The 13,312-nt window shown below is 42.8% G+C and overlaps 1 protein-coding gene across 1 annotated transcript in view; it reads right to left on the minus strand.

Moving 5' to 3' along the window:
• Positions 1–1,166: 1,166 nt before the first annotated feature.
• The window catches only part of sbf2.L (SET binding factor 2 L homeolog), a 176,514-nt gene continuing 164,368 nt past the window's right edge, over positions 1,167–13,312 (minus strand). Inside the window, 8 exon segments of the mRNA NM_001091038.1 lie at positions 1,167–3,270; positions 4,996–5,127; positions 6,048–6,135; positions 6,266–6,444; positions 7,551–7,655; positions 10,411–10,644; positions 10,725–10,852; positions 12,401–12,527. Of these exon segments, the coding sequence (NP_001084507.1) occupies positions 3,172–3,270; positions 4,996–5,127; positions 6,048–6,135; positions 6,266–6,444; positions 7,551–7,655; positions 10,411–10,644; positions 10,725–10,852; positions 12,401–12,527 (1,092 nt within the window). The 3' untranslated portion in view covers positions 1,167–3,171.

Raw genomic sequence — 13,312 nt, forward strand, 5'->3', positions numbered from 1 at the left:
CCACATAAGAGACCCAATACCTCTAATGCATGTAGTGTAGGTTAATGCATCTCCTCCGAAGAGCCGAGAGCTGTCGTGGGGGCAAAAGTCACCAAGTGCTACAATATCTTTAGAAGTGTTTTATCTGAAGCTCCTGTAAGAACCAAAGTAGACAAGACTTCCTTGACGCTGTACAACTGACAGACCATATGACTGGACCTCACTGGGTCATCCAGGTGAGCAGCATTCTAATTTTTTAGGGTGGTCTCAAGTAGAGAGTCTTACATTACAAAGAAATTTAAGGCAAACTTGAAACGATCACAGTGATGTATTTTATGGACAAGGCAAGGCTACGTATTTAGAAGCAGCTTCAAACCAGTTGAGGAACATCTCAGGTGGTTTCATCATCAACTTCCCTGAGTTTTTCCTTAGTAACATCCCATTCAAAGAGTAACAATCTCTGATTTTTTCATGTACTCCCAGTTTATTATGCCTGCTATATAGTTTTTCTATCTTTTTAATGGCATAAATTGAAGGTGCACCACAACTCATGGGATCACCATGCATCTCTTGTTGGTGTTGTGAGTCACAAAATCAATACAATACAACACAAACAAAGTCCTGGCACCATAGAGTCTACCTATCAGTTTGGCATTATTAGCAAGGGTGAATTCTATGCTCACATGGCAACAGGAAGCATGGATAACAGAGCCGGTTGCCACCACTTAAAGGGCATCTAAACCCAACGGAAAAAAAATTGCCTAATGAAAGTAATTGTAATTTGAAGCAATTTCCCAATATACTTTCATTACACATTTTCAGTGGCTTCGGTGTTATTTGTAAGAAATTGTTACTGAAAAAGCAGTGTCTGCCTGTTCCTTCCTGGTTTCTTGAAACAATGTTGCAGAGGTCAGCCTTGCAGGTCTGTTAATCAGCTGACTCTGTTACAATGTTTCAAATATCAAAGCGGCCAGGGCAGAGAACAGTAATGGAGAGACAGCTGCTGCTTTCAATATGATCTACATTTAAACATAACTTTAAAACCACTGAATATTTTTAATGACTGTATATTGGGAAGTTGCCTAGAATTCAATTTTCCGTCATTTGGCAAAACTTTATTTTTGAATAGACATCCCCTTTAAATCTTGCTATTTTGTGTGAAATAATCATTCTAGAACCGTGAGTTGTTCCATGTAGACTGTATATTTATTTACAGCACTTCTCTCAGTGGTAGATTTATTACAAGATGGTTAGCAGACACATCATTAACAAATACATAAAACTGTTAAAACGAGTTAAAAAAGAAACCATTGCGGATTTTCCCCCCATGGGTGAACTAATAAGCCATGGGATCTGTATATTACAAAGTACATAAAAAGGTACTTCATATACAAAGAAAAATACAAATGTGCAAAAAAAAGGGGGCCTGTTTTTTAATGGGTTACAAAATTTCACGGTGGAGGACATTTTAAAATAAAAATACAAAAAAACCCCAAAACTCTTGGTCCAATAGGGAAAATTATTTCAAGTTTTCGGCACTTTTTGGAGAACAAAAAAAAACCAAAAAAAAAACAGTGGCTTTAAGGAAAAGTGATAATATGTAACAAGGTCAGTTTGGTTAATTTAACCCCTGATCACGTTTATATTAAATTAAGTTTAATCCGAAACATCCGAAAATACAAAATTATTTATATACAGTACAAACCTTGAAATATAAGGTAACCGTATTGAAAATCCAAAGCGCTAGCTAAATACTCCAGTCAAGAATATCAGAAGTGGTTGTGGCAAAGACACGCCCTTTTTTGGGGGGGATTATGGACGCCATCTGTTTTTTGGAGGACGTGAGCATCCCCAGTGCTTTTTTGAATAAGAAAATGAAAAAGAATGAAATATGTACGGTGCTTTTTTTTCTTCCTTTTTTTAAAGTTATCAAATCACTTCACATTGGAAACAGACTATGCACATAGTGGATTTATTTTTTTGCAAATTCCTGAACATGGTCACGTGTCGGACGCCATATTTTACCTTCTGGGTGACGTTCATCGGAATAAGTGCAAGTGCTTGCTATAAGGGGTAGTGCAGTTATACGTTATTTACACTGAGGAGGAAGCACGTGCAATGGTTGCCTAGAAAGGGCAGTTGCACGGGAATGGACGTCCACATTACTCCACCATACGGAAAGCTGAGAGGTCGGCTGAACTGGATGTCCTCATACTCCACCAAATGCTGGCTGTCCGCATTCTCCACCAACTGCTGGCAGTCCGCATTCTCCACCAAATGCTGGCTGTCCGCATTCTCCACCAACTGCTGGCTGTCCGCATTCTCCACCAACTGCTGGTTGTCCTCATTCTTCACCAAATGCTGGCTGTCCGCATTCTCCACCAACTGCTGGTTGTCCTCATTCTTCACCAAATGCTGGCTGTCCGCATTCTCCACCAACTGCTGGCAGTCCGCATTCTCCACCAACTGCTGGCTGTCCGCATTCTCCACCAACTGCTGGCAGTCCGCATTCTCCACCAACTGCCAGCGGTCCTCATTCTACACCAAATACCGCCTGTCCTCATTCTCAACCAAATGCCAGCTATCTGCATTCTCCACCACACTTTGAGATGAGAAGCAGCTGCAATGGAACAGATGCCCAACTTCTCCACCATCCATTAAGCTGAGCACTTGGCACATCCTTAGTTTGAAGAGAGGCAGTTCCACCATTGCAATCTCCCAGTTCTAAGCAAGTCAAAACCATTTTAACGCACTGCACTTACGCTAGACCCAGGCTACCTGCGGTAATTCATTCAGATATCCAGAGGGGGTGGGGAAATTCAATTTGTTATGTAAACACAAACTATTTAAGACGTATATATTTATCCTTCCTGAAATGACCTTGAAGGAGTCATAACCCAATAAAGCCAAACTGGCCACAGGTCCATTGAGCTGCATCTCTCTTAGCAATAAAACGGGAGGGTTCCAGATTCTGCCACCGTGTGCTTTTACATCAATAATACTCAATATATGAAGCTTCCCTGTGCTGCCTCGGTGAAACAGACAATTGTTTAGCTCGGCTCGGCTGATTCCTTCATACCCCATTCCTTCAGGTGGGTAAGTACAAACCATATAACACTGTAATTCATGGGGTATTAAGCTCACAAAGGCGATGATGAGCACAATCTTTTCTCTTGGACTTTTCCTTGTTTTTTAGGCATCAGATATGCAGTTCTGTATCTTGTCCATCCACAGCTGGGCACTTTGAGCATCCTGAGCACAGAAGTTATATACCCGCTTACTGGTTTTTACCTGCAAGAGAGACAGGGGTAACTCATGGCTGTGTGTTCATTCCATGCTGATTCTCTGTTTGTATATTTGGGGTGGCTCTTGGTAGTTGGGCTGGAGTATTTACTTCTGTGGAAGCAGATTACAGGGGAAGGGATAGGGAGTCGGTGACTCAAGCAGTGGGTGGGACTAAAAACTCTGATGGCAGCTTAAATGGGGAGGGGCATGAAGTCAGTGACTCAAGCAGTGAGTGGAACTAGAGCACTCTAAAGACAGCTTACACGGGGGAGAGGCATGAGTCAGTGACTCAAGCAGTGGGTGGGACTAGAACACTCTAAAGACAGCTTACACGGGGGAGAGGCATGAGTCAGTGACTCAAGCAGTGGGTGGAACTAGAGCACTCTAAAGACAGCTTACACGGGGGAGAGGCATGAGTCAGTGACTCAAGCAGTGGGTGGAACTAGAGCACTCTAAAGACAGATTACACGGGGGAGAGGCATGAGTCAGTGACTCAAGCAGTGGGTGGGACTAGAACACTCTAAAGACAGCTTACACGGGGGAGAGGCATGAGTCAGTGACTCAAGCAGTGGGTGGGACTAGAGCACTCTGATGGAAACATACAATGAATGTTCGAGAGTGTACATCAAACACGAATATACACATACAACAGATTCCATAAAGGACAAATTCAAATCTTAATTGGCATTAAGAAGCATTAAATGATACATGGCATACATGAGACCGGTATCGTAGCCAGGATTATCCCGATCCCAGAAAATTTCCATGCTCTTCCCTTTGCCATTCCACAGTGATGTCACTGGTTGGAATTCAGGCCCCTCCCTCTAAATGCGATGGGTCCCAGATGGCATCTGGAAGGGAGCCCTAACATTTCTACATCTTGGAAGAATGTGTTTGTTTCACATTGTTATCTGTTTTCAATTATTCATTCAAAGTATTTTAGTTTTCCACCTTTGTTCTGTTTTCTTAGATTATACAAGAATCCCAAAACCGTGACCGTCTTTGCCCTCTGTGACTGCTGAAAATGGCACAGGACTGAGAGAGAGACAGAGATTGATTGAAGGTCAGTTAGGGGGAGATTTGGGGTGAGTGTTTATTTGTACCCTGGGTACCCCTGGAACTATAGCAGGGTGACACCCCAATGTTTCTATATATCTGTAACCTTGTTATGAGCTAAGGGGGCCCAGTCTGAAGGTCAGTTAGGGGGAGATTTGGGGTGAGTGTTTATTTGTACCCTGGGTACCCCTGGAACTATAGCAGGGTGACACCCCAATGTTTCTATATATCTGTAACCTTGTTATGAGCTAAGGGGGCCCAGTCTGAAGGTCAGTTAGGGGGAGATTTGGGGTGAGTGCTTATTTGTACCCTGGGTACCCCTGGAACTATAGCAGGGTGACTGTTACCCCAATGTTTCTATATATCTGTAACCTTGTTATGAGCTAAGGGGGCCCAGTCTGAAGGTCAGTTAGGGGGAGATTTGGGGTGAGTGTTTATTTGTACCCTGGGTACCCCTGGAACTATAGCAGGGTGACTGTTACCCCAATGTTTCTATATATCTGTAACCTTGTTATGAGCTAAGGGGGCCCAGTCTGAAGGTCAGTTAGGGGGAGATTTGGGGTGAGTGCTTATTTGTACCCTGGGTACCCCTGGAACTATAGTTGACAGGGGAGCTTGGAATGTTGTTCAGAAGAAAGGCTCTTTAGCGAGTTAGTAACAGATGATTGTACTCACATCAAAGAAAGCTTTCTCATTGGCATGTTTTGGGGCTCCTATAGTAGGGGCTGCAGGGACGACTGTTTCAACATCAGCCAGATCAATATACCCCTTACAGCTTGTATCTTCCCCTGAATCATAGTATCTCAGCTGAAAGAGAAATGCAGATTGCAGAATCCAAAAAAAAAAGGTTTTCTCCAACAGGTTAAACATAGAGCACCTCCTGCCCACCCAGCTAAATGCACATTCCAGATCCAGTACCCGTCCCAATATAACAGAGCCAGAGAAATCGGCTGTATATACCAATATAGTTTTAATGAAAGGGTAAAGCTGCTTAGGAAAAATGTGAAGAATGAATACTAAGCCAAGGATTTGCATAGAACCAAGGATTCTGGGTATGAAATGGCAACTAGGCCCACATTTGGGTAGTTTGGCTCTGATAGGCCTAAAGTTCTATAGCAGAACATGATTCAGTTATAAATGAACCAACCAAGAGACAAGATTGGGTGTATGGACAGCTTGGTTTCCATCATGTCCCAATATCTTCACAATGATCATGGCAGCCATCTTGTACCATAAACCCTGGACTCCTCAATATTAATGGGACATGATGGACACAAGTGTGCTGGGTTCCATGTTCTCTGGTTCAGTAGAGAATCAGGCTGAGCATTCACAGTAGGTATTGGATCCCATTGCCATCTCTTAATTGTAACCACTAATTCAGCTAAAGTTAAATGCTGATTGGTTGCTATGGCATGCCTTGTTTATCGAACAAGCAATAGGATCCCTAATAATTGTACCACCCAATGGGAGCAGACAAGGGTGTCAATCAGGTTGGGCATGTCTGAGCTCAGAACAACTAGCGAATAAAGGTGCACCAATGGTATGTCTAGAGGGGGCTGTTTGATGGGGGATAAAGGAACGTATGTTCTCAACTGGAATATCATGTGGTCAATTTATTGAAAGCCTTGAACAACACGGTGATGGTGAAGTTGCTCTGGCACCAATTTTGAAGACCCTCATAATACAATACAACCGTTCAGTAGATGGTTCTGTAAGGCTTTGCTTACCTGATGCTTCGTTATATCAAGTACAAACCAACGAGGCTTCCAGCCCTTTAGCAAAGCTCCTCTTTTGTAGAGTATGCCTTCATACGACCTGCAAAAGCACCATAACTGGGTCATCTCAGGAATCACTTAATACAATGGTAAATTGGACAATTAATGAACCTTGACTGCACTAGATTCATATTGAAGCTCTTAGACCTTCACAATCCTTAGTGCAATACCTGTTCTCCTCGTTCTTTGAGGTAAAGTGATTGTACAGTGTTGCAGTTCTTCTGTCGACTCCATTGGAAGGAGACGCGTTGAGGTTCTGTTCGTCTCCCAGCCCGCTGTCGGGAAGATGCACCATCGACCTCTTCTGATAGGACTGTAAATTGGCTGAGACGAGGCTTGCTGGATTGTTCTGAAAGTCAACAAGAAGATGGAAGGTCATGTCAAACAAACCTATAAAAAGAACAAGTCTACACAACTAAGTTGGGTACTGGCAACCAGCTCTTTTTTTTTACACAATGACCACGGTATATCTGTAGAAATAAGTCAAATCAACTGGACTTGCTGTGTTTTTCTTGGACGTTTCACCATTCATCCAACTGGCTTTCTCAATTCAGATTCCGACTGGGGAAACGTCCAAGAAAAACACAGCGAGTCCAGTTGATTTGACTTATTTCTACAGATATACCAAGACCTGGACGACTGAGAATCTTCACAATGATCATGTTAGCCATCTTGTATTAAAGATATAACCTTATCATTTACAGTAGGGGGTACATAATCCCTTATAATACACGAGTGATACTCAGAGTTCCCTGTATAACTCAGCCTGCAGCCTTGTGTCTTTATATGGTCACAGAACAACCCCTCAGTGACTTCTAATATCCTTATCATTTACAGTAGGGGGTACATTATCCCTTATAATACATGAGTGATACTCAGAGTTCCCTGTATAACTCAGCCTGCAGCCTTGTGCCTTTATATGGTCACAGAACAACCCCTCAGTGACTTCTAATATCCTTATCATTTACAGTAGGGGGTACATTATCCCTTATAATACATGAGTGATACTCAGAGTTCCCTGTATAACTCAGCCTGCAGCCTTGTGCCTTTATATGGTCACAGAACAACCCCTCAGTGACTTCTAATATCCTTATCATTTACAGTAGGGGGTACATTATCCCTTATAATACATGAGTGATACTCAGAGTTCCCTGTATAACTCAGCCTGCAGCCTTGTGCCTTTATATGGTCACAGAACAACCCCTCAGTTACTTCTAATATCCTTATCATTTACAGTAGGGGGTACATTATCCCTTATAATACATGAGTGATACTCAGAGTTCCCTGTATAACTCAGCCTGCAGCCTTGTGCCTTTATATGGTCACAGAACAACCCCTCAGTGACTTCTAATATCCTTATCATTTACAGTAGGGGGCACATTATCCCTTCTAATACAGAGTTCCCTGTATAACTCAACCTGCAGCCCTGTTATACTTCTGGGTACAAGTACTCACGTTCTCTTTCTTGGCGTTCTCCTTGAGCTTGACTTTTGCCCTCTCCCAAAGAAGCTGCCACCTCTCCGAGGTCTGGTTTAACTTGATTTCCAACCTCTCGATCTCCTGCAACGTGACACAGTGTTGGGAGCATATTTTATTACAAGATCCGTGCAGCAACAGGGTAAAAAGGTCAGGAGTTTTTATGGATCTGGGATGACACTGATAGTAACCGGAGCCAACGGTAACATTCATTTTGGTCTTCACCAAACAGCAATGAAAGAAGCCACTTAGAATGAATATTTATTCCTAACATAGCGATAGAATGTCCTTTGCGTGACCTATTGTTCTAGTGTTTTCATGAGAATAGTTGGACGGGTTCTTATAATGAACTGAGAAAAGGAATTGTTACACGGCAGAATATTAAATGAATCTGTAATTTCTGTTGTAATCTAAATATTCTTTTTTTCTGAGGAGCAAATAACATCCTGACAAAGAGAAATGGAGCAGAGACACACAGTGAGTGCAGCAAGACAGAAGATTGGGAATCAAATTGGAAGTCTGGGCCTTAAAGACTCAAATTAATAGAATGTTCTCTCCCGGTGCACCATGTTGGCTGGTGCATGGCACCTTGGAAGGTGAAGAAATGAAGATGAGATGCAACTCTATGGCTACAGGCTACTAGTGTAGGATCCGTTAGCATTGACTAAACACAGACCTTTACTTCCCCTTTAAAATGCTTTACAATTTGTTGTATCAGACAATAACTTTGCAGGCGTGCATGTTCATGGATAGGATCAATCAGCACTCGACCCCCTCCCAGAGTCATTTATTAGGCTTGCGTCTAAAGGAATTTCCTGGCCTGGGATCATGAAACACTATCTTGGAGGCCACAAGCATCAAGCAAATGATGGTGGATGGATTTGAAACATAATCATAACAAACCTGTGAAATGATTCAAAGTTTTTTTTTGTGTGGCCATGTGGAGGCGCGAGGCTGGAGTTTTATTACGACTGAAAATCGTGACTAAAATCGTGGCTAATGGGGCCAAATATCTGTAGAACATGGATCTTGCATTCCTGGTAACCTAGATTTACTGTCTTGTAAGCAATATACAGTCTGCAGATTCCCCGCTGCTAGCTGGAGCTTTGATTTGGCAGTGTTGACTCCATTAAGCATCAAAGTGTTATGTGTGGTTTCATATAGGTTGATCTAAAATGCTTTGCTACACCGGTGGACGTCATCCAGAGCAGTGATTGTTGGACTTTAGCTGTTGAAGTCTATCTTGGAGGAACCCACAGTTTCATAACAAGGTCACACATTTGTCAATCAGTCATTCAGACAAAGTTCCAAGATTAACCTTCAAGCTGGGCTTCCAGGTGTATCTAGGAGAGCAAACCCAATCTCGCCAAATCACACTTACATATACCTTCAGGACCTCCCATGTAGGACAACCCTGGAGGGATCTACATCAGGGATCCCCAACCTTTTTTTTTTTATTTTTTTTATTTTTACCAGTGAGCTACATTCAAATGTAAAAAAAGTTGGGGAACAACACAAGCATGCAAAGAATTCCTGGGGGGGGGGGGCAAATATGGGCTGTGAATGGCTATTTGGCAGCCTCTATGTGGACTGGAAGCCTACAGGAGACTCTGGCAGTTCAACTGGTGCCTTCAAGTCAGGGATTCAAGAATAAGAACCTGCTTTGAGGCCACTGGGAGCAACATCCAATGGATCAGAGAGCAACATGTTACTCACGAGCCACTGGTTGGGGAACACTGCTCTAGACACTAGGTCATTTAATGAACAATTTAATGACCATGGAGGCAGCCATTCTGGATCCAGAGCTGGAGGAAATGGAGCACAGGAGAATGACACACAGAGTGCTCTTGATCCAAAATGGCTGCACCCATGGTCATTGAATTGTAACATGACACCAACACACTGGCATGTGGCTTCTGAGCACTGAAACGGGTGCTGAAAGATCTGGTTTTAATGTCTGATTATAGGTCCTTCTGGCCAAGTTCTTGACCCATTTGACTCTTTCTGACCTGTCTATTCCATGCCAGCCCAACTGTGACTTGACTAAGAGGTCTTTTTGGTCTTTTCTCCCGAGTCTAGCTTCTTCTTCTTGATCCTGACTTCAAACCCAAAAGGCCTAGTGACCCTGACAGAGCGGTCCAACTTTACTTCAAGTATTTGTGGTCAAATAAGAATGTTGTATTGGAATTCTCACCAAGTTGTCATTATATTTGCAGATCAAAAACCCAGAGCTAGAACAACAGTGGAATAAATCACTGGCTATGATCTAATCAAATACCTGGCTCTGCTTTAGGAACTCAGCGGGCGAGCTTCAATTTACAGGGTTTTCCATAAAAATCAGAAAATTTCACTTCCCTCCTAGGACTTGTTATTTTGACACAGCATGAAAGCTACACATTTCAAATAATTACAAATCTGTATTTTTTTTCCCTTTGTGGTCAACAATTTGTGTGTGTGTGTGTGCCAGCTACTAAACTCTGTCAACCATACAATTCCAACAACTCGTTAAATCTCTTAGAGGCTTGTATTTGTTACTATTCACAGCAGTAGTAAAACCCCCGGAGGACACAGGTTCTACCACAGATCCTCGAGATGTGAAACGTTAATACAAACGGTGCCTGCTGTACGTATTTTGGGGACTAATCTTCATCACATAGAAAGAATGGTAATGTAACTTGATTAAGTGCAAAGTCTAACCATAATGAGAAGATGGGTTTGGGATTTATCGTCCTCTAAGTAATGGCGTTTTTGGGGCAAAGCCAAAGCTCAACAACTTTTTTCCTGTATTCCTAAGTCTTTTGGTGACTACATTACCATAACAAGGAGTTCAGTGACTTACATTCATAAGGTGAGTGATGGCATCAGGCTGTACTTTTTGGACATCGTCATAGCATGGCCAAACAATTTTCCTCTTCCCTTGCTGCTGGGCCTCTTCTCCTGAGTCTGTCTCATCTGAAGTGTTGAATCTGGAAGGGGTTATGATCCAGTCATAGGAAGGCCCTGACGCCAAGGTCTCCTCCATGTAGTATTCCCATTTTCTCAGGGTTGAGATGTTGGCACTTGGCTTCAGCGCCTGGTTGAGAAGTCAACGTTACTTAAGGACTTGAAAGATATTTTTCCAACACCAAGAAGTGTCCAAGAAAGAAGCCTTACCTCTAATTCAGTTGGAGCAAACAAATAATTGAAGAAAACTGTTTTTTTCTTGTGTATCCTCTCGATGTACTCCCAGATACAAATGCCTCTCCGTGAGTGTTTATCACCTTTGTCTTCAAACAATGTTCCTGTCATAAGTGGACAGCAAGACAAGATTTAGTCAGTAGTGTTAATTGTGGAAAGGTCTGAGAGAAGGGACTTTGAAGAACTTAGAAGGTAGCTAATGGATCTGTGGGGCAGGTTTATTAAGACAGCTACTGATGGTGTAGGATAGTCTTGGAGTAACTGCAGTATGGCTTTATGGGGACAAATGAGTAGTACCACCAAATATGATTCTGATCAAACTGAAAAGCTGAAAGCAGAACATAAGCATAACCTTGCCGTGAACAATGTGTCAACGGGAGAGGTGAGTGTAGGGGTTTAGCATATGGCAGGAGAATGGTACCTTCCTGAATGCCTAATGTCAAATATAACTTTTATAGGTGTCTTGGGCTGTTTTTCAGTTGTTCTAGGACCCCTGGTTCATCTGAAAGCAAGACTACGGGGTACAATGGCAATGCTATTCATGACACTCTATGCTTCCTACTTTGTGGAACAGTTTGGGGAAGGCCCTTTCCTGTTTCAGCAGAATGGGTTTGCTGAAATGGGAAAAAAACTGCTTAGAGCCCTGACCCAAGCTCAACCCAACTGGACCCCTGTGGGATGAACTGGAACCCCAACTGTGGGCCTGATCCCCAACATCAGTGACCAACCGCTCTTGTGGCTGAATGGAAACAACTCCCAGTAAAGGTGATTAAAGCCGATATCGGCCCTTTAGACCAGTTTATCTGCCCGTGTAGGGGGCATTCCGACGGGTCTCCACGATCAATATCAGGCCCAAAATCAGGCAGCTATAGATTGGGCAGGTTTGATATTTTTTGTCGATCGATGACCGCATTGGCTAGTTAATGTGGTCCTAGTCTAGTTGGCGCCCATTTCTTTCGTTCTAATTCGAATGTTCGGCCTGAGGGCCGAACGATCGGATTGCCCCGATATCACCCTGCCTTTGGTGGGCATATCAAGTTAAAATCCAATCATTTGGCGACCTTGCCAAACGAGCGGATCTTATCGTGTATAACCACTTAATGTTTCAACATCTAGTGGGAACCTTCCCAAAAGAGTAGAGGTTGTTATAGCAGCAAAGGGAGGGGCAACTTCATATTAAACCCCTTGGATTGGGAAGGAGATTTTGGACAGGCAGGTGACACTTTTGGCCATATAGTTTATACATATACACACTCAACTGACTAGGAAATGCCATATAATCATGACTACTGATATAAGGCTGTGTTTTCTTTTATATAACTGCAGATCCTTCATATAAACTGCTGGATGATAAAGTGCACTTGAATTCCGTGCGATCATCACTTCCAAAAAGCTTTTCTGTCTTTACTAATATCCCACAAAACATCAGCACTCTGGTGTTTGCTTAATGTCAAGTCAATCATGAGCTTATAATGTAATTTCTGGAACACTGGGTTCCCTCAGAATATCAATCATTCTAGTACATGCTCCTCATAGCTGTGGAGTTCATCAACCTTGACTTTCCCAAACATGACTTGCAATTATGCAGAGAGTCATGTAGAAATTGATTGCCTTCACAATATAACGAGCTGCAGGCGAGCGCTGTCACATACCATGCTCCAATCTCTCGTAGTCGGAGTCCAGCAGAAAGGTCTTGAAGCGGTTGGAGACGTGATGGTATGCTAGGAACTTCAGATAGTATCGATTGAACTCAAACTCTGTTGGGTACTGATTATGTATCTAGAAAGAGAAAAAGAAGCGGGAGATTCCAACATGCCATGAGTGATGGAGATGCTCTTATGGTCAGGTCGATACAAGGCGATGACATGATATAATGTCAAGTTGGACACAGTCAACAAGACCCTCTAACAAAGAATGAATGCAAGGCAGCGAGATTTGCAGCCAAGGGTTATAGGGTCTGTATATATTTAAACACACTTGTAATAACATCATGGGGTCAGCCAAACGATAAATGTTTAGAACCATTCAAAACAAGGCCAGCTAGTCTGGACATGACAGCAGCCCTAGACGGCACAGTTCCTATTCATTTCCTATAGACGGGGCTGTCTGGGGTGATCTCCTTAGTTTTTCCGAGAAGAAGGTGGTGATCAAAAATGGCCTAGTGCCATAAGCTTTAACATATCCAGTCTGCTCCGTATGGCTATATTCTAGAACAGGGGTCCCCGACGTTTTTTCTACCGTAAAAAGAGTTGGGGGAGCAACACAGGCATGAAAAAGTTCCTGACGATGCCAAATAAGGGCTGTGATTGGCTATTTGATAGCCCCTATGTACACTGGCACACTACAGGAGCTTCTGTTTGGAGGCAACCAAAACTTGCCTCTAGCCTTGATATTTCAAAAATAAGCACCTGCTTTGAGCCAACTGGGGGCAACATTCAAGGGGTTGGTGACCAACATGTTGCCCAAGAGACACTGGTTGGGGATCACAGTTCTAGAGGGTAGTGACGAAGCCTAGGCACAATGAAGCTAAATCTACACCATACATAAAATCCATTTTAAGGTGA

This window comes from Xenopus laevis, chromosome 4L (assembly GCF_017654675.1).
Source record: "Xenopus laevis strain J_2021 chromosome 4L, Xenopus_laevis_v10.1, whole genome shotgun sequence".
NCBI classification, from domain to species: Eukaryota; Metazoa; Chordata; class Amphibia; order Anura; family Pipidae; genus Xenopus; species Xenopus laevis.